General features: G+C 38.3%; 2 protein-coding genes across 3 annotated transcripts in view; one reads left to right on the forward strand and one right to left on the reverse strand.

Annotated features, from left to right (window-relative positions):
• LOC129945989 (scoloptoxin SSD14-like) overlaps positions 1-5,893 on the forward strand; it is a 29,984-nt gene extending 24,091 nt beyond the window's left edge. For both annotated transcript variants that reach the window (XM_056055988.1, XM_056055987.1), the window contains exons 4-7: positions 4,224-4,620; positions 4,690-5,109; positions 5,167-5,521; positions 5,588-5,893. In XM_056055988.1, the coding sequence (XP_055911963.1) occupies positions 4,224-4,620; positions 4,690-5,109; positions 5,167-5,521; positions 5,588-5,761 (1,346 nt within the window). In that variant the 3' untranslated portion in view covers positions 5,762-5,893. The remainder of the gene's footprint in view (positions 1-4,223; positions 4,621-4,689; positions 5,110-5,166; positions 5,522-5,587) is intronic.
• A 6,803-nt stretch (positions 5,894-12,696) lies between these two features.
• Positions 12,697-15,823, reverse strand: LOC129947588 (DNA polymerase eta). Its single transcript, XM_056058213.1, has 4 exons — positions 15,557-15,823; positions 15,224-15,491; positions 14,673-15,166; positions 12,697-14,616 (listed from the first exon to the last, which is right to left on the reverse strand). The coding sequence occupies exons 1-4, from the start codon at positions 15,718-15,720 to the stop codon at positions 12,858-12,860; spliced, it is 2,685 nt and encodes an 894-aa protein (XP_055914188.1). The 5' UTR covers positions 15,721-15,823; the 3' UTR covers positions 12,697-12,857.
• Between the last annotated feature and the right edge of the window lie 6,978 nt (positions 15,824-22,801).

A 22,801-nucleotide genomic window follows, 5' to 3' on the forward strand; every position in this document is an offset into this window, starting at 1 on the left:
TGCCAATCTATCCTGTATCAGACCGCATTTGTCTAAAAAGAGGAATGCCTCTGGTGGAATAAAACCGCTCAAGCGTGCACTTTCAAAATACTCGTCGTTCGTATAGAACGCCCGAAAATTAAATTGTTGGTCGACCAATGTTGCAATGTGACCTCGAACAAGTTTTATCACGAAGTTGTCAATTCTGTTAATTCGTGTCCCGTTGTATAGGAACTCGTTGGAACAGTAATGGACATAAGAAGATTTGGCTTCGATATAAGCCGGTACAGCGTCGTAAACACTGCCGCTCGAACACCCGAAACTTCTCCATCTGGGAAGGGGCAACGCTGAACCACACAGGACATCCATAAACGACCATTGGCCGTATGAGGGCCATGTAGCAAATTACCTTCACTCTGGGGTCAAGTTGACTGCTAAAAAACAGCTGTTTCGTCAGAGCGAAGGCTCCTCTGGCCCTGGTCAGAGCATTATTTATATGTATTTCGAAATATAAATACTGATCTAACCAGATACCGAGGTACTTCACTACACTTTTGCTCGCTAACGGCTGCCCGTGAAGATTAACGATGACCATCTTGCACCAATTCTTGCACGTATCCCTCGTGGCCTTAGCCAACGGAGTCCGGAACAGAATTGTCTCTGACTTCTGGACATTTATGTTCAGTTTCCAGTCGTCGCAATATCGCTGAATCTTGTCGAAATCACGCTGCAAGAGAATTCTAATAACCTCAACCTTTCGGGCCGTTCTGTACGCAATTAGATCGTCGGCGTACGCAATTGTCTTGGTAAGACTACCTATTAGATCGCTGGTGTAAATGCTGAAGAGAATCGGTGAATTCACCGCTCCCTGTTGAAGACCATTTTTAATTGTGAATGTTGTGGTAGAAGTTACATTGGCACTTTTGACAACAAACTTTCTACCGTTAAGCATATCATAAAGTAAAGCCTGCTCAGTTTTAGGTAAAGACCCTTTAACCATACGGTGTCAAAGGCCTTTTCCAAATCAACCAGAACAGCCCCTGTGCATTGATGTTTTGATTTATTCCATTGGATATCAGAAACGAGTCTAGACGCAGCATGAATTGTGTCATGACCCGCCTTGAACCCGAACTGTTTATCCGGAATTATTTTGTTATCCGCAGCCCACTTAGACAGAGCCCTATTGATGATTTTTTTCGAAAACTTTGCTGATGCTCGGAAGAAGACTTATCGACCGAAGATTTGACGGGTTGGAGTTGTCCTTTCCCTTTTTCGGGAGAGGATGAACCACAGCGGTCTTCCAATGCACTGGATAGTATGCATTATTCAGTGCATTGTTGAAGAGTGTGGTGTAAATGTCAATTGCCTCCATCGGTAAATATCTTGGTAAAATGTTGGATATACCATCGACACCTGCTGACTTTTTATTTTTTATTGAATTGAACCTTCGTCACTAAAAAGGGACTTGGTCCCGTTTGCTCGGTGATTATGGCATTTACCAAGGAATCGTCATTGAACCGCATGAAACCGCGGTTCTCAGATCGCCATTGTGTGATATCATTTCGAAGGTAAAAGTGGTTAAGTAGGGCTCTGTTTTCCAGATCGTGGTTGGGGCGAATGCTCACATTCACCTTGTACACTTGCTGGAAAGCAGCTCCCACCGCCTCCACTTTTTCCTTCGAATCTTTAATTATATAAAAGTCATCGTCAAAGATGGCTTCTCTGGATCTACATATTTGCGCTGTATTGAGAACGTCCCTGTTCTCTTCAGTTCTTTGGAGTTTCAGACACAGAACGTCATTATCGTTCTTTTTTCTGAATGTCTTGTTGATTTTAGGGAACATATTATGGTCACTGGAATTAACTGACCGGATCTTACGGTCCCGGTACTTGTTAATTGATAACCTGTGGTTCTCCTTAATCAACAGATTGACATTTTTTATTGACGACTTCAGTGTCCTAACCTCCAAGTCGCGTGGGTCTGTAAGTCGTCTATGCAAGTTTTTGAGTCTTGTCAGTAAGCCACTCTTGTGCCTACGTAGTGCGTCAATTGTCGCGTTTCTGTAAGCGTCCATTTGGTCCCGTTCTTTGTACTTTGGGATTGTCCGTTCCATCGTTCGTTTTATTGTTTCGTCCATCTGTTGTAAGTGTTGGTCAATTTCTGTAATTCAGATTTCTGTTGTTTGCTCTATGTCACTCGAACAAAGTTCTCTTGCTAAGGCGTTGGTGAAACGAGGCCAACGCATCTTACTGTAATTGTAAGAGTGCGTTGCAACGTATTCCTCCAACTCCACGCGTTCGTTCGGAATCTGCATTACAGCAGCCAGTCCACAGTGATCACTGTCGTACTCGATTGTCTGTAAGTAGTTTCGAACAGCAAAAGATCCAGAAAGGAGCCACTTCTTCGATACGATGGCTTTTCAGTAGCCAGTAGGTTGACGCCATATTCAACGCTGTAAAGATTCATCAAATTAAAAAGATGGTTACCTCTGGGGTTATTATGTTGATTTCCCCAATCTTCATGTTTTGCGTTCAAATCACCGGCCATGATGATCTACCCGGCCAAGATGAAATAGTTTTCTTCCAAGCTCAGTTTAAGTTCTCTAAAAACAATCTCGAGTTCTGATGCAAAGTAAGCCGCAATCATATACATCCGCTTCCCTTAAGAGAGAGAGAGATGCATACAACGCAAACCTCTAGCGTCTTGAGCTTTCGCAATTCATTGTTGTATATGACTTTATAAGTAATGCCTTTTCGGATAAAGAGAGCTACACCGCCCCCTTGAGTGGAGTGGGGCCGGTCTCCTCTTACGATATTGTAATTTTTATGAGTCAATTTGTGTTTGTGGTTTAGCTTAGTTTCGCTAGCCATAAACACATCGGGACTGTAGTCTGTCAACAATTGGAACATATTGGCTCTTTGTTCAATCCTAATCAGTGAACTTACATTCACAGCTAGGACTTTTAGGCGCGTCTCCGGCAGCGCGCACATTATGGTCTAAATTGCCCCAGGCCAGGCAACAAAGAGTAGAGATGATCTACCCTTTTGCCTTGCTCCTTTATCTGACTTTGCAGTCCTGTTAGTTGACCTTGAATGCTCAACAACAAGGCTACAATGTCAGGCTGCACCTCTGGTGCCTTAGGCACAGAGGCCTTTGGGGCAACCGTTGGTGGAGCCTGTCTCGTGTTCCCATTCCCTGACACCATTTGGTCGTAGGAAAATTTGGGATCTACGAATTTTTGTGTTGGAGCCTGTCGACTTTTTTCGGCTTTTTGACTGGCCTGTTTCTGTTTCATTTGTTGGACCTTAGGGCAACCCCTATAGCTAGCCGGGTGCCCTTGGTTTCCCCAAAGGACACACTTGAGCAGGGTCAAATCCTCAACCCTCTCATTCCCCACCTTGCATTCTCCTTCTTTGTGGGTTTCTCCAAACCTAACACAGCGCAACTGCATATTGCAGTTGGCATTGGCATGGCCAAACCTCTGGCACTTCGTATATTGTAAAATGTCGTCTGGCCTTTTCAATGTATACCAGTGTACAGCTTGATTGTCGAGAGATTCGATTCTCAGTCCAACGCACTAACCTACACGCTATGGGTACTACAAGAATGAGATTATGATTAATTAAATCAAACTTACCAAAGAGAGGCAACGTCTACCGGGTCAGCTACTTTGCTTTTATAAAATTCAACGGATCTTCGTTCCATTTTTGGAAGTATCCAATTTAAAAAGTCGAAATAGGTCAAATATTTATCAAATATATAATTTTAAAGAAGCTTTATTAGACTTCCCATACTTGTTAAACAAAAGCAATATAAAATAAGATTAAAATCGAGGCCATACAATTTTACTTTGTAGATTTTATCACAAAAAATAAGTTTAACGTTTTGTTTATACTTCAAACCGTCTTGTTATTGTTTCACTTTAAATTTAAGATAGAATTTATTCCGGTTTTGTTATCGTTATCTAAATTACTTTTTCTTTGTACAACAGATGGCGTAAACTTACTATTTTATTCCTCTTATTGATCTTGTCTGCGATTATGTTGCTCGATACTTAAAATTGTTATCGGTAACAATACACGCGTTTCCGTATAAGAGATAAAATAAACTTGCCTTATTTAATTGATTTAAATATAAACATGTAGACTTAAGTACTTAAACACAGGCATTTATACTTAAATTGGAACTTATTCCTTTTATTTCTAAACTAACGCATGTTTTAATGTCTTTGTATTTTCTATAGGTGCTATTGCAGGTGCTGTTCCAGGTGAAATTTTAGGTTATTGGAAACTTCATCAAAAATATGGAAAACTTCCGTGGAAACAACTATTTCCACCAACTATCAATCTTGCCCGAAATGGGCATGTTGTTTCAATCTATCTACACAATGCGCTTAAGCAACATGAAGAACGAATAATTAATGAACCCTCAATGGCTGAAGTGTTTGTTAATCCAAAAACTGGTGGTATCTGGAAAACTGGAGATATCATGAAACGTCCAAAACTTGCTGAGACTCTCGAAATAATTGCCGATAAGGGAATGAGTACAATTTATGAAGGTGGAGAAATTGGAAAAATGTTCGTTGAGGATATGAAAGAATTAGGCGGTATTATTACTGAGGAAGATTTACTCCAATATAAGTAAGTGTTTTATTTTTCTTTAACAATGTGTAAAACTCACCTCGAAAGTTATTTTTATTTCTCCCAAAGTGTTACCTGGGATCCACCAGTAGTAGTTGACTTATCTAGTGAGTACACCATGTACACAACCCCATTGCCAAGTAGTGGTGCTGTTTTGGGAATGATAATGAACATAGTCAAGGGATATGATCATAAAAACGAATCACTCTATTGGCATCAAGTGGTTGAGAGCTTCAAACATGCCTACGGTCAACGAACTAAACTTGGAGATATGCATTTCGAACCGGAAATTGAACCTGTATTCAATCAAATCACTGATCCTAAGTTTGCAGAGGAACTTCGAAAGCTTATATTCAACGATAAGACTTTTGAAAACTATGAATATTATGGAGCGGAATTTGCTAACAATGATGACCATGGAACTGCAAACATGGCTGTGGTAGATTTTGAGGGCAATGCTATAACAGTTACTAGCACCGTTAATCGATAGTAAGTTAATTTGTGAGATCTTTTCTTTATAAATGAATTATACAATATTTCTCTTAGTTTTGGTGGCAAGGTACGTTCGAAACGAACTGGAATTATTATAAACGATGAAATGGATGATTTCTCAACACCGGGCACATTCAATTCATATAATATTCCAGCATCCCCAGCTAATTTTATCAAGCCCAAAAAACGTCCATTGTCTTCAATGTGCCCCGCTATTATTTTAGACAAAAATGGTGATGTTCGAATGTTAATTGGAAGTGCTGGTGGATCCATGATAACAACATCAGTCGCCCAAGCAATTCTTAGATATCTTGTTTTGGATCAAGACATCAATGATTCTGTTCAAGAAAAACGGGTTCATCATCAATTAGCTCCGATGGTGATCACTTATGAGAAAAATTTTAATGAGGTATGATTTTCTTATCTGAAAAAACAAAAATATTGATCAAAAATATTAACACTTGATTTTTAAAAGGCTACATTAAAATACTTGCAACATGTTGGTCATAAAGTCGAAGAAGGTTCAGCAGGACAATTCTCTGCTTTGACAACGATAGGTATGAAGGATGGAATACCTGTGCCAGTTTACGATGAACGGAGAGTTGGAAGCGTGGCTGTGACTAATCCCAAAAATAAAATGTCTCATTAATCCAAAGGAGTGCTGCAGTATTTAGCTTATCAGTATGGCTTGTATTAAGCCGCATTTTTTAATTTATTTTAATGTCTTAGTTTACATTTTAAGTTATTTTAAGTAAATACAATTTTTATCAAACAAGAGAAACTAGTTTAAATTTTTAAGAAACAATCAATCAACTATGCTGACTACTCTAACTACTCTTACAAAATGCCTTAGACAGACTAATACTTTGGGCTGATCGATGTGGACTGGGTGTTAACCCACACAAAACCGATCTGGTCTTATTTTCGAGGAGATACAAAATTCCATTTGTCAACCCTCCTTATATTAAAGGAATCCAATTAAAATTCTCAGACGAGGCTAAATACCTAGGTCTTGTCTTAGACAAAAAACTAAATTGGAAACGCAACGTACAGGAAAGAGTCAAAAAAGCTACTGTAGCTCTCTTTTCTTGCAAAAAAGCTATTGGTAATAAATGGGGTTTACAGCCCAGAATAACGCATTGGCTATACAGACCGATTTTAACGTACGGTGTGGCAGTATGGTGGACTGCTTTAGAGAAAGGTATAAACAGGGATAAGTTAAATAAAGTCCAACGTTCAGCCTGCCTACGTATAAGCGGATCGCTTCGCACGACCCCGTCTGCGGCACTGGACACCTTGCTCTACCTTACACCTCTTGACATATTTAATAAACAAATAGCTGCAAGCTCTGCTATTCGCCTCAATGCTTCGTCGCAGTGGACTAACAACGACATTGGCCACTCCGTAATTCTAAGGTATACTTAGAATCAATTCCAAAGCACACAGACTACACCATCCCCCAACTACAATTCGACAGGAATTTCCAGATTTCTATACCTACCAGATCTTTTTGGGAGGATAGGACACTCTTGGAGGATGAGTCAATCCATTTTTACACAGATGGCTCAAAAACCAAAGAGAGGTTGGTGGTGGTGTGTACTCTGAACGACTGAAATTAAGTCTCTCATTCCGCCTTCCGGAACTTTTGGCGATTAAGGAAGTCTTGTCTTGGCTCAAAGAAAACGTGATATCAACATCTGATATACGTAGTTTCTCCGACAGCCAGGCCGCTATCAAATCTCTGGACTCTGTCTCTACAAACTCTATAACAGTCCATAACTGTCGAGCATCTCTAATGGAGATGGTGCAGCAGTTTAATATTCACCTTTGCTGGGTGCCGGGCCATAGAGACATTCCAGTTAACTGTAAGGCAGATGAACTCGCCAGGAACGGTACAGTACAGCCCATCCTACCACGTTTGGCAAGTACTGGCATACCAATCGCTACTTGTAAACTGCTGCTAATGCAAGACGCTGTGAGGAGGGCTGGAACCAGGTGGAACAACATCACCACGTGTCAAGTCACAAAAAACATCTGGCAAACACTGGATTTAAAACGTTCAAGGTGCTTGCTCTCTCTAAGCAGATCGCATATAAGCTCCATAATAGGTGTCATAACCGGACACTGTCTAATAGGAAAGCACGCCATGAGACTAGGCGTATTCTCAAATGACTTTTGCAGAAGCTGTATGGACGAGAAAGAAACGGTTCTTCATCTTCTCTGCACATGCCCTGCTCTAGCTCGAAAACGCAAGAATTACCTAGGAGAATTCTTCTTTAACGATCTAAACGATCTAAACCATATCAGTGTAATCAGCCTCTCACGTTTCGTAAGGGACTCTAACTGGTTCCATTGAGCTTAGGAGGAAGCCTGAAGATTCATGTGGTATCACAATGGGCCATTAAACTGGCCTAAGTGTGTCCGTTTCCATCTTGGACAGCCACTATAACCTAACCTAACCTAACCTAACCATGCTGAGTGATAAACAAACAAAAGACATATAATTTAGCGTATGAATCGTGCTTCAAAAGCATAAAATAACAAATCAGGACATATTTGGGAGTTTTATTAATTCTAAAAGGAAATCAACTGGCATTCCAACTACAATGAATTTTAGAAGGGATAATTCTACTAACATTAATAAAACTCTTGATCTTTTTGCTCAATTTTTTGAATCAGTTTACTCAACTTCACGAGAAAACTTCGATTTTCTTTCAGATATTACCCCTAAAATAGATATTGGATCAATACATTAAGAATTATCTGAAGTATTAAATGGTCTTCAAAATCTTAAACCCAATCACATTCCTGGTGCCGATGGCATTCCTGCTCTTGTCTTAAAAAAATGCTCTAGTTCTGTATGCTTTCCATTGCAAATTATATTCAACTTATTTTTATCGTCCGGAATATTATTGGACGAATGAAAATTTTCTTTTCTGATCCCAGTTTAATAGTCTGGTGAAAAATAATGTTGAAAATTGCAGAGGCATTTGTAAGCTTCCCACAATTCCTAAATTGCTCGAAAGTTTAGTAAAGACCAAACTGGATTTTGTCGTAAAAGAACATGTAAGTGATGTCCAGCATGGGTTTATATCGGGCGGGTAGACGCTATCTACACGGATTTTAGTAAGGCATTTGATTCTGTATGACACAACATACTGCTTCGTAAGCTTCATAACTTTGGGATTCACTCTAACCTCCTTAAATGGATTTCATCTTTCTTAACTGATAGGGTACAAAAAGTAAAAGTTGACAATCAAACCTCGAAATGTATTACATGTACTTCAGGAGTTCCCCAGGGCAGTCATCTTGGCCCACTTTTATTTATAATCTTTATCGATGATATTTGCAAAAACATAAAGTATTTTTAAAAGTGAATTCCATTTATGATTGCTTTAATCTCCAAATAGACCTCGATCAATTATCAAACTAGTGTTTGGTTAACTGTCTTAAACTTAATGTCAAGAGAAAATTTCCCAGTATATGAAAGAAGTTATATCTAACACCAACTTTCAAGAAAGGTAACAGGGCGGATATAACAAACTACAGGTCCATTGCAAAGCTTTCTTGCATTCCTAAATTGTTTCAACAAGTTGTTTGTGAAAGTGTAGCATTTTTTAGTAAAAATCTCATTTGCAACCAGCAACATGGTTTTGTGAAAAAAAGATCAACCCTTACTAAACTCCTCACATTCTCAAACATATGTTCAAACGCTTTAGATCAAGGGTTATGAAGTTGACTGTGTGTACACTGACTTTTTTAAAGCTTTTGACCAACTAAGCCACGGAATTATTTTTTATTTTATTTAAACTCAAAGCTTTTAGTTTTCCACCATTTTTCTTAGATTGGATTAAATTATACCTTGAAAACAGATCCTATGAGGTAAAATTTAGAAATTGTCTTTCAGAACCTCTTGTTGCTCAATCTGGTGTTCCCCAGGAAAGCCACCTTGGGCCTTTTCTGTTCATCCTGTCCATTTACGATGTACCGTCATATCTACGTTCAATTGAAGTTCTCATTTTTGCTGATGACATGAAAATTTTTAAGATTATAAAGTCCACCCATGATCGTATCCTTTTGCAAACCGACATTGATAGTTTCACACTTTAGTGTGGGAAAAATAGCCTTGCTCTCAACCCTTTAAAATGGAAGACTATAACTTTTACTAAAAAACGAATCGTAAGTATATTTGAAACCCTCCCACGTTAACCCTTAAGATCTACGACCAATCAGCCTATCATCCTTCCTTCTTAGAACCTTGGAAAGATTGATTGAAATTTTAATCAGACATAACTTAAAACCATGTCTCATTTCCACAGCTCATCAGTAGAATCAGCACTTCACTCGCTGGTACGTATTATTGAATATTACCTCGAATACAAAGAATATAACTTAGTAGCGTTCCTTGATATTGAAGGAGCTTTCAACAACGTCAGTTACCAGGCGATCACAACAGCAATGGATAAGCTGAAAGTAGAGAAATCACTCATAGATCTTATAAGTCTCATGCTCAAAAGCAGGACAATAACTTCTAGCATGAGAAGTTTTACTACCACCAGATCGGTGAATCGAGGCACTCCCCAAGGTGGGGTCCTTTCGCCTCTTTTATGGAACATGGTAGTAAACGACCTACTTACATCATTGGAAGCAGAGGGTTTCAGGGTGATTGCCTATGCTGACGACGTTGCAATATCCGTACCTGGGAAGTTCAAGTTCTCTCGGAACTCCTGCAAAATGCCTTAAATAGGCTAACAAAATGGGCTAAGCAATGTGGCTTGGACATCAATCCACATAAAACAGAATTAATACTCTTTTCGAGAAGATATAAAATACCTCAGATTAGCCTACCCAAGATTAAAGGAATGCCATTAAGCTTTTCCGACCAAGCTAAATATTTAGGCCTCATTTAAGACAAAAAACTAAATTGGAAGGAAAATATTGATGAAAGATCAATCAAAATAGGGCTTCTCCCCAAAAATAACCCACTGGCTATACACTTCGGTAATCAGACCGATACTCATTTATGGAGTTGTCGTATGGTGGACCGCACTGGACATGATGGCAAATCTAAATAAGCTCATCAAAGTCCAGCGGTCAGCAAGTATGTGCATCACAGGAGCACTTCGCTCAACACCAACCGCAGCACTGGGACTGGAAGTGCTTTTAAACCTAACACCTCTTGACATCTTCTCCAAAATGGTGGCAGCCAACTCATGTGTGAGTCTTAGAACCACCTCTCAATAAAACAGTAACAATACTGGACATACTACTATTCTAGACAGTTTCAGATCTATCCAAGATCGCTTAGACTATACCACCCCAAAAATGGTATTCGGTAAAAGCTTCCATGTGTCCATCCCTTCAAGATCCTCCTGGGAAGAAGAGAGACCCCTGCAAGACGATGCGGTACACTTCTATACAGACTTCTTCAAAGACCGATAACGGAGTTGGAAGTGGTATCTATTCGGAACAACTGAATCTCAGTCTATCCTATAGACTTCCCAATCAATGTAGTGTATTCCAGGCAGAAGTAATGGCGATTAAAGAAGCACTATCCTGGTGATAAAACGTTATATCTTGCAAGGATATACGAATCTTCTCAGACAGCCAAGCCGCTCTTAAATCTCTCGCGTCTGTCCAACACCTTCTATGTACATGTCCAGCACTCTCCATTAGAAGGAATAACTTTCTCGGTAATCCCTTCTTCGATAATACCAGAAAACTGGCAACGATTGACACAAAACGTCTCTCTAACTTCATTAAAAGTACAAAATGGTTTGTTTAAGTTCATTACTCTCCCATGAGTAACCTCATTAGTGGTATCACAATGGACCCTTGAGGTCTAAGTGTGTCAATGACATCTGGACAGCCACTCCAACCTGACCTAACCTAACCTAGTATATTTGATTATGTATATCACAGCAAAAACTCTGTCGCGTCTCGACATTTAAAGATTTAGGTGTTTATTTCTGTTCCAACTTAGAGTTTACACATCACATTAATTTATTGTCAATAAGGCAAGTTCTATAATTGGTTTAATAATACGCTGGGCAAAGGAGTTCAATGATCCCTATGTTAGTCTTTCTTTGTACAATTGCCATGTTCGTCCTCATCTTGAATATGCATCGCAAGTATGGACTCCTTATGACGAAATTTATAGAAAACGTATTGAATCAATTCAACATAATTTCATTCGCTTTGTCTTCCTTGGGAAGATCCTTATGATCTGCCTCCCTATGAACATCGTATTCAGCTTCTTCAATTGCAATCTCTCCATCAAAGGCGTGTTAATAATGATTTAATATTTCTTCATCAACTCATAACCGCTGAAATTGATGCACCTCATTTGCTATCTTGTGTACATTTGAATTACCGAGGCGGAACTCATCACCTACGTTCTTTTGATTTTATACATATTGACTGTGTCTGAGAAACTTTCAACTTATGAGTTTGCGTATTCTCTTGATCGTTTCCCTCTTCAGAGAACTGCTACAGTAAAGGATTTGGGTGTCTCCATTGATCCCAAGTTTACGTTTGTTCTGCAAATCGATGCTATTGTAGCTAAAGCCAACTCTGTGATTGGTTTCATTAAAGGAAACTCAACTGACTTTTCGTATCCCTATACGCTTACATCTCTACATATCTCACTAGTTAGATCCTTACTTGAGTATGCTGATGTCATATGGAATCCTTTCCAACAGACATTTTCGGATGGAATTGAGAAAGTTCAGAATCGTTTCACAAAATCTGTGTTTTGTAAAATGCTCTTGAATTTTTGTCCAGATTCTCAAGCTCGACGTAATCTTCTGGGTCTGAAATCACTCAAATCTCGAAGAACTATTCATGATATAATATTTGAGCGAAATATTTTCTGTTACCATATAAAGTGTCCAAAACTTTCGTTAATTTGTATTTATGGCCCGATTAGACCATTGAGTGAGAGATACCTTCTTTTTCAACCTAAGCATAGGACAAATTTTGGAATGAATGAACCAGTTTCAAGGTCAAGTCAAGTTTCAAGGTCAAGGAGTTCAACGAAGTAATTAGTCGTATTGACATAGCATGGCCTAGAAACAAATTCAAAATTGATTTGCATTATCTATTTTTAAGAAATTAATTATACCTATTTATGTATTTATTCTTTTTTGAATCTGTTGAGCCTGTAGCTCGTAGATTAAACAAATAAATAAATAAATTTTCCTTAAGAAAATGTTGCAAAAGGTTACTTTTCCCATCTTCATTTAAGTATTCAGAAGAAGTGTTTTTAGGCAAAAAAATGAACTCCCAGAACGCCTTTTAGGATAATTTTCCAGTACTATTTAGAAACTGATAAACCGTTTATAGTTGGGATGCAATTAAACTCTGCTTCCGTTGGGTCCAAGGCCCTCATTGCAATGGATTAAACTATCTTCGAGTAGTTATAATTTTTGGACCATATTCTGCTATGATTTTGTGTGCTTATCGGAGTTTGGTTGCGATACCAATGGGTTCAAAACTTATTGTGAATAGTTTCAGCAAAAACATGAACATGATATAAAAATAGAAGTCTGGTTTTATTTTTATAATATTAAAAAACAAAATTCGTGTCACTTGTGTTTTTTATGATTAGAAAGCAATTTTAAATTAAACAATCTTTTTAAAAAATCATTCCATTTATTACTTTAATTTTAAGATACATTTGTGACCTTTTGAGTATTTTTAGACTTTAAAGCTGTCAACATTATTATAAAAATATGTACAATATTTTAAAGCTGTGAGAAAAATTGTGTTATCGGTTTTGACTTGTTCGCTGCAACCGCACTCGAAGAAGTCTTCTTAGGCACACCAGGTGATTTAATACTTTTATTTAAGGCAGGTCCTCCTCCAACAACTACCTTAACCATATCCGAACGATTAAGACTTACCTGCAATTCCTTAGCATAGTGATAATCTAAATGTTCCGGCATAAGATCTCTATGCATAGCTTTACCACATTTATCGCAACTCACTTGGGCAGAAGTAGATGGAATATCATCAGGTTGCGTGAGAGGTTGCATAAATTTCATTATACTCTCGATACTTGCTCCAACTTTTGGTGAATTGGGCTTGGCCTTTTTAGCTGCATTCGGATTTACAGTGGGAGTTTTAGATTTTTTTTGCGAGGCACTTTGAGAAATTTTCGTCTGAACTTCTTTGCGATATTCTTCTCTTTGTTGTCGACTCAGCTCTTCTGCTAAATGATGATCTTGATGTGATTGTATGGATTCCTCATCGGATAGTATTTTCTTGCCACAAGTTTCACATTTTATGTAGAACTCATCACGCAGTTCCGGTGTGGCTAATTCTGCATATTCTGTCTGGTAGGTTGAGGTGGTTTCATTTGTAGACGATATCTCTGGTGAGTCAGGTTTTCTCTTCAGAGTTTTTGGATTGGCCTCGGGCTTAGCTTTTGGTGAAACTGATTTAATGGCACGTGCAAAGAATGATGTTGAAGGAGGATCTTGTTTGATGGGACTTGACTCAATCACAGCTGCTGGCGAAACTGATTTGATCGCACGCGCAAAGAATGATGTTGATGGGGCTTTGGTCGGACTTCCATGAATTTGAGCAGCACCAGCAAAGAAAGATGCAGATTGGGCTTCTTCTTCACCCTGAGCTGACACTGAGTTTTCTTCTGATGTGGGTAAAGCTTCATCGCAAAATAAGTTATTATCTTCTTCAGAGATAATTGTCGTCGCTTTTTGACTTTCTATTAGTTTCTGTTGTTTAATTTTGTTTAAATGAGCTGCGAAAAAACTTGTTGGTGTTGTTCTAGGCTTTGTTGGGGGTATTTCGTTCAGCAAAGTTTTATCGTTATCGGAATTTGTAGAAGATTCTTGTGGGCGAGGAGGCTTTGCCTTTTGATTGGCAAACATTCTTTCGAGAGCAGTGGTTTTACTTACAGGTCCCTGCCTGTTTTGTTCATCCTTAAGAGTAATCCTAGGTTCCAAATCACTCGATGGGTCATTTTGTTCTCCCACACTGGGGCATGAAACAGTTGGTTCTTTTTTCTTTTGTTTGGCAAACATCTGTTGAAGAGTATTCTGCTCATTACACCCGTTATTGCTCTCAAATTTTCCAACACTAATGCTCAAAAATTTGATTGCATTATTTAAGGCCAAATCATTGCCGGGCTTAAAAAATTGATCAGTATTCCGTTTAAGCACTTCTAGTGCAACTTTTTGTATAGACTCCGGGTCATAGGCTGAAAGTGGAACACTTCTGGAACTGGAAATATCCTCTGTATTGATTTCTTGAACATAACCCACAACCATTTGTTTAGCACGACGATTATTCTCATCGAAATCTTTCTCCAGACGATCGGCTATTTCCTTCGAAAGCTCTCCCAACCAGTGTTCCAGCGTCTTTAAACCTGTAATTGAGTTCCGACCTGGGAACTTTTTGCAGCAGCCAATACTCTTCGAGTAGAAACGAGGAGTGACAGCTTCCAAGTCTATTCCCCGGCACATGAGATACAACCACGATCTAGAGGCAACCCAAATTTTACTTTGATGAAAGGAGTTTGACAGGAGCTAACTTACCCATTCTTCCCGTCTAGTTTCCTCTGTAGTTCTACTTCGGAAAAGTTCAATAATTCCCCAAGATACTTCACTTTAAGTCGCTCACAAACATCGAAACCGAATTTTCCTCCGAGACCTTTGATTTTACCCACAGGAAGGTTAACGAAAAGGGAGCTTATCTGAGATAGGGGTAATATGGTCTGTTTGTTGGGTTTATTCATGCCGCAGCCCAATTTGGCCAGAATCTTGTTGTGTGCTATGCCAGCTGAACATTCAAAGCTCGTTTCTCTTTTAACGGCTGCACGAATTTCACTACATATGGCAGCCCCAATAAGCAAACGTAGATCGCTTTTTCTAACTGCAGGAGTATCGTCAACGTCATAGGACAAAGAGAATTCGTCATCGTCACAGGGATTGCTTATCTTAGAGGTAATCTCACTGATATAAAGGCCAATGTTTTCATAGCCAACGGCAAAAGTATTCACCAGAATTTCGGGTTGGAGGAAAAATGTACCCTGGAAGAATCAAGTTCAATAAAATGCAAAGGACTTCAAATCACTCTAGGTTCTTACGGCATTCATGTTCTCCATTCTTTTATTGACTTCCGCTGTTATGTCCAAGTAGGCTTCATCTACACTGGCCCTTTCCAGAAGGTTGGTAAACTTTTGAAGCACATTAGCCACATCCTTACCTGCGTCACGATACTTAGACAAGTCTGCCTTTTCACGTACATTCGGAACTTTCACCAGCTCGATTTCAGGACATTGCTCCTTGGCTTCGTCACCTCGCATGTGTCGAGTGACCCCTTTGGCTCTGGCCGCATAGTTTACGGCAATTATTCTACAATGTTATTTAAGAAATTCTATTTCACAACATGGACAAAACAGTGTTGACCTTGATATTACCCTCCACCTCGCCAGGGATTATACTGAACTACGGCTATAGGCTTTCCCGCCAAACTCGGATCTAACTTTTCCTCGACTTGGCAATAGAAACAATCCATGTCTATCAGTAAAATTACTCGGTCATACTTATTAGATATGTTTATGAAGTTTCTTGTCGACGACATCTTTGTAATTATTTACATTATTTTCCAGAGTTCGAGCGCAAAATCAACAACTAATTTTAGTTTATCAAGAAAGATGCAATTTTGATACAATCCAAAACATAAACAAAAGTTGAAACGTCAAAATACACAGGGTAATTTCGAAATTCGAACAGCGATGAAAGGTTTTTTGAGAGGAGCTGCCAGATTTAGTATAACTGATAACTCGTTAGAGCTGTGTCAATGGTAACTGATTCGTTCTTTTTAAATCGTTCAATAAAGAGATTGAAAATTTAAAAATTGGCGTGTAAACGAATATGAACGATATGTTTGATAAATCGAAAATTAATAAACAATATATTAGGAAAGAACATCACGAACAAATTTATTTCTTATACTCGGATCTATTTAAGTTTGTAACCTATATTCGAAAAAAGAAAGTTATAATTTGTAATACATATATTTATTATACAGTTTGTTTTATGGCATTTATATATTTCTAGTGCCAACATCTTCATAAGATCACAATAAAAAAAAAAAGAATATATGTATAAAACAACAAGTTTTTCCAATTATCCGTTACCAAAATGAAACAGAAAACCAGAAACGATTGGAAAAATTAACGATTTAAATGAACGATTGACACAGCTCTATAACTCGTTACATTTGATATTGTTATTTAATTATTGTGTTTTTTTTTAAAACAATTTTTTTCTCTTTTAAAATTTCATAAATTTAAATCTTTCTTCTTGGAAAAAAAAAAAACAAACAAAATAATACGATTTTGTATAAAAAATGTGCTCAGACAATACTAACCTTTTTTTATTCAAACCTTTTTCTTTTGCAACACGGTAACTATTTGCCCGGGAATACTTAAAATTCCGAGAATTTTTCTTAGTTATTTTGACCTAGAATGTTTTGGAACTTATTTGGAAAATCCGTCAAACCTAGATAACCAAAATAAGAAGCCAAAACCTTGAAATTTAAAACGGGCCTAAATTTTCTATAAGGTGGTTAATATGGCAATGGTGAATAACTTATTGTTATTAATATATGTAGATAGTCATGTGTCTCAGGACGCATCAAAATAAATAAATAAATTAGGTGGCTCAACACTCCGTTGAGAACTAGGGCCTAGAGACTTACAACTCCATTCCACAGTGGGAGTAATCTTTGTAGAGAAATAGGGCACCTACAGGTTAAACCGAATCCGAACGGCTAATTTGAGAAATAAATTTTCATGATAAGAACTACTATTCTATTTTCTCAATTCTTGCAGTAGCTGTGAAAGAACTTAGATGACACAGGCAGGGATTGAACCAAAGACCTCTACCATGACAGACCTACGCACTAACTATTACACCACGGGTACTACAGGATAATAACTAAAATGCGGAACTTATTCTTAATCCACGGATATCTGCTAACTTCGACATAACGTAGAACCAAATTCTACTGAGACGTGTCTTCCGCAAAGGGTCAAGTAAAAAAACTTCTTTTATCATGTCAATTAGGACTTAGATAAATAATGTATGGGTGAAACACAAACACGCTTCGGCTTTGCCTGACGTTTACGAGTTCATAGCCATAGGAATTCAATGCATGCTATCACAATAAAGCTTCAACCTCACGTTTCATTTGACAATCGTAAGGAAATAACGTAATGTTACGTAATGTGACTCCAAACGCAAGTTCTAGTTCAAATTTGCTGAACATTTGTTTTGTCTGACAGCTCAACAGCTGTTAAAAAGTCAACAAACAAAATACATTTGCTTTTTGAGGGATTCCCATTGGTAATTATAGGTTGTGTAAGCTTCTACCGATATAAATTTAATTTTTTCGATTTAAAAACTCTTATTTTTAGTATAAGAAAAAATAATAGCTGCTAATGACAGAAGCGCCATTTTAGAAATGTCATACTGGAATTGGAAGTCTCAATCAAAGCAACCTCGAAGCAGGCCTAACGTAACGCAGAAGAAGCCGAAGCTGCGTGTTTTGTGCTTCAGCCATTAAGGATAGATTCCAAAATAACATTTGAATCTATCCGTAGCATACTCTTAGGATTTTGTGATTGATTTGAATATAGTTCCATAACGGTTCTAAGTAGAAGTTAATTTTAAACCGTTTCCTTCAGATAAATATTAATACACCTCTGTGAATCTACTCACAGTGACTTACTCTGGGGGAATTACTTTCCATATTGAGAACTTTTTGATTAGAGTCAATTAATATTGGACAATTTGACTTCGATCCATTTATTTATTTTGTTTAAAAAATACTAGATTGTTTAACTTGCTCGTAATTTGGGCAAGATTTATTTGCGCAAATCTCGATGGTACTCTTTTTTTTTAATAATAAGCGCACACTCAAGAGGATAATACTACCACAGATAATAAATAATGATATAAAAACGAAAATGACAACCTAAGAGTACTATCGTCAGCGAAACAATGCATTGGATTAGAAGTTGGAGATAGAACAGAACCCTGGGGCACACCAGCATTTATTTTGTGGTTTTCAGACTTGAATCCATCCAATACAACTTGTATTGAACGATTCGAAATGTAATTGCTAATCCAATGAAGGGGGGATTCGTGAAAACCGAAAACACGCATTTTCGATAAGAGAGCCTGATGCCAAACCCTATCAAATGCTTTTGAAATATCAAGTCTAATAATCTTACTTTCTCCAAAACGATGTTAAAATTTGCTTCACTGTTCGGTGAGATGAACCATGTCATTAAGAAGCTTTCGATCTTCGAGATATTTCTTGAGCTGATTAATCAGCGTTTCCATGACCTTGGAAAGAAGGGACGTAAGTGCAATTGATCGGTATTTAGATGCTGAGGAAGATTCGCCTTCTTTGGGAATAGGCTGCACAAATGCGGTTTTAAAACCTCCGCTCGGACCGAGATCTGAGGAGTAGGACAGATGAAAAAGCTTACGCAGTGGGTTAACCAGCGTTGAAGACAACCTCTTCAGAACAATAGCGAGGATACAATCCGGACCAGCGGATTTATGTATGTTAAGATCTTTTAGGACTCTCGCTACCGTAAGAGTGCAAAAAAAATATTTGCCCAATAGAATCACTAACTCGCTTAAGTACAGGCGGAGTCATAACACTCACTGGCAGCGTTGAATTGGTGGCGAACTGCCTAGCAAAGAGATTAGCTTTCTCTAAAGAGCTCACAAATGGAGTGTCATTGACAACGAGCGTAGGAACCGAGGAAGAGGAAAAATTCCTCATATTTTTTATAAATGACAATTTGTACTGCCCTTGGGACATTGCAGTATTTTTTGCCGTAATATGGGCGTTGCAGGCCTGCCTGTTTTGTTTGCACTTATTCCTGTTTTCTCAGTTAGATTGGCTTTAAAACAACGGAGACTTACCTTCTTGACCCTAATAACCTCTTCACAGCTCGCATCGAACCATGCGTTTTCCTTAGGTCCCCTGGAGAATCAAACTTGTGTTCATATCAACGCTGGCGTCAACGTCACTATCGAATAAGCATAGTGACCAGTTACTTACTTACTTAAGGTGGTGCTACAGTCCTGTGTGACCTAGGGCCTCACCCAACAAACTTCTTCATCTAGGTCGATCCCTAGCTAGATGTCTCCAGTTTCACGCTCCAAGTTGGGTGAGGTCACTTTCCACTTGTGTGCGCCACCGAATCCGCGATCTTCCTCTGCTTCACTGTCCTGTGGGTGTGGATTCGAAGACTTTCCGGGCTGGAGCATTGGTTTCCATGCGCTCTACGTGATCCAGTCATCTTAGCCGTTGGACTTTTACCCTTCTGGCTAAGTCTACGTCGCTGTACAGCCCGTAAAGCTCGTCGTTATATCTTCTAATTCATTTCCCTTCGATGCATACGGGACCGTAGATCACACGAAGAACTTTTCTCTCGAACCGACCCAAGGTGCTTTCATTCGCTTTTGCCATAGTCAATGCTTTTGCACCGTATAGCAGGACGGGGCTGATAAGGGTCTTATATAGAAACACTTTGGTCCCTCGATAGAGGACTTTACCACTCAATTGCTTTCTTAGTCCAAAGAAACAGCGGTTAGCAAGAGTTATTCTGCGTTTGATCTCAACTGGTGTTGTTTTCTGCGTTTACGGCGGAGCCTAGGTGGACGAAATCCTTGACTACCTCAAAGTTACGTCTGTCGATGTTGACGTTTTGACCAAGACGTCGGTGTTGTATGTCCTTTCTTGACGACAGCATGTACTTTATTTTCCCTCATTTACCGTTAAACCCATTTTTGCCGCCTCTGCCTCAATACTCACAAGACCCCATTGACATCACGCTGAGTTCTTCCGATTATCTCAATGTCATCAGCATATACAAGTAATTGGACAGATTTTTGAAAGAAAGTGCCTCTAGTGTTGACGTGTGAGCTCTGCACTATTCTTTCTTTATTCGCCTTGTCTAAAACCTTTTTTGAAATCGAAAGGTTCTGTTAAGTTGTTTCCAACCTTTATGGAGCAAAATCGCCCAGGACAATTTTAATATCGTAGCTAGGACACTGCTCATATGTTTTGTCTAAGAGCTCGAAGAACATATCTTTGGTGTTGTCGTCTTTCTCTTCTGTGGGGGCGTGCGCGCATATCAGGCTATTGTTGTCGAATTTAGCCTTGATTCGTATGGTCATGAAGTGCTCATTGATACACCTATAGCTCAAGACTTCTTGCCTAAGTCTGGCTCCAATGACAAAGCCGCATCCAAATAAGTGCTGTTGGTTTTCGTGGTAGCAGTCACCATAGTAAATATCGCAATTTTTCAACCACTTTTGGATGGCGGTGTTGTGTGCTTTATAGCAGTCTAGGGCCTCCGCTAATTCTTCGGGCGCACGTGGTCAGTTAAGGGACCTAACATTCCACGTGCATATCCGAAGTTCGTTGTCCTTAATTCGTTTGCGTAGGTTGTCAACTGTAAATCCGTGCATATCCGAGTCTTGTTGGTGCATCGCAACTATGTAGTTTTTACGTGGCCAGGAAGTCACCCCGACGGCACAACCAAAACCTGGAGGGACAGATCCTAAGTATAACTCCAAGAATGGGGAGCTGGATAAAACCGCTCCTTATAGGCCTGGGCTCCGAATACGTCGAAGAAGACCTATAAGGTGTTCACTAAGTAGTTCAACCTTCTTGGAACTGTAGACGCCACCGTTGATTCCATCTCGGGAATCCCTCCGCTGCCGTCTGGATAAGGATATGTGCCTTAGTGGAAACACCTCTCCCCACCTCTCTCGTTTGCTGCCCCCACCAACTTTCCACTGGGGTTGGAACCCAATCTCCAGTTGAGGTACTAGGCACCCGATGTTCCCCACGGGGAGGTGAGAGTAGGAGTTGATAGACAGAGCGTCCCCTTTCTGCCTTAACCACGTATCTACAAAACAAAAATTTTTCAGAAATTAAAAAATATGGTTAGTTTCCTTTAATGGAACATAACATCGAAACATTATATTTATTTCATTTATATTCCCCAACTGTTAATGATTGCAAGTATTCAATCTCGTTTGAATGTAATAATAATGTTTTCCAGCCTTTTTTGCTACATTCGAGTTTCCATCACTTATGATTTGATGTGCAATATGCAGATACGAAGTTATTGCTTTTATTTGAAATACCTTTGAATGATTGCCGCTGCATATTCAATGCACACAAATAGTTGAAATAAAAAAGAGATTTAACAAAAATATGTTTATTTAATTCATGTATTAAGCTTATTTTTAAATATAACACTTTTATAAAGAGAGTGATGATGAAAAAAATCAAATTCATTTAACTTAAAAACTAAAAATAATTCTATTCTTTTTCAGAATTAAATTTTAGATTATCATAAAACCTGTGGTAGTCTTTTGGAATTATTTTCTTCAAACTCTGTAAGTCCTTATATTTTTTATCGGCAAAGGTATTGAGGTTTCATATAGAGATTTTAAAATAATTTTTGAAATATTTATTTTTGGTTTCCTTTGCGGTGATAATGTCCAATCATTGTCAAAGTCAAGTTTAAAATACATTTAACACATTTAAGATCTGTGACTTTTGGATCACCTGATTTGATTCCTTGTCTAATGGATTTATAATAATTTATTTTCGAAAAGTTTTTAAAGAAAGAATGATCTAAGTACGTCACTTTATAAGGTTCTGGAAACGTTCTAGCTTCTGCAATGATTCGAACAAAATCTGCAGGAACGTACATTTCCTTGGCCTTTTTTTTTCTTTAGATTGTTGAGTGGACAGAATCACATTCCATCTGGGTATGTCCAACAGTCAAATACTTTTGATAAATAGTCGTATTATACTTTATCGCAACAAATTGTAGAAGGTTAGATAAATTGACATTTCGATTTTGTGCGCTACAACCATCGCTAAACAGAACTGTTGGGATAGTGAGATCACAGTAATTTTCTAAAACATGAGAAACACAGGAAGCAAAAACATTAGAGTCCATACCACCTTCTCCTTCGTGCCATACGTAGCAATAAACTTCCGATGTTTTCAAATTGAAAAATGTAAATTGATGTTCAGCAAGCTTTTGCTTGAAGTATGTTGCTGATGCAGCTATGAAAGGCACTGATTGAACAGCCTGGACGTCCAAAGTATACGCATTTATTTCATTTTTTAAAGCTTTATCTTTGTCAGTTTCTTTTTCCAACCGTGCTTTATTTTTATTATTAACGTGTTGATTGTATGTGGCTTCGTCAATGTTGCCGTTCTTATAACTAAAGCACAAATCACACTGATCCTTTTTAGGTTTATATAAACCAATATTTAATGAATGTGTTATCTTCAAAAAGGACAAGTACGATGATTCTTCATTTCGTGGTATGTTTTTATCCTTCACAAACTGTTCATAAATCCTATAAATATCTTTAAAAGCTGTGTAGTTAAAATCTAAACACTGTTTGTCTGTTTTTTGTCTGCAATAATGTGATTCAAGTTTAGGTAGTCCGGTTAAAAAATCTTTGACATGGTCTTTTTTTTAAATATTAATCATGGATACTTTTTTTCTTGACTTTTCTGTCTGTAGAGGAATTCCAGAATCATCGCTTTCTAAAATTCAATTTCTTACTGTCCATTCGCCCAAACTAAATGTATTCAA

This window comes from Eupeodes corollae, chromosome 2, assembly GCF_945859685.1.
Source record: "Eupeodes corollae chromosome 2, idEupCoro1.1, whole genome shotgun sequence".
NCBI lineage: Eukaryota > Metazoa > Arthropoda > Insecta > Diptera > Syrphidae > Eupeodes > Eupeodes corollae.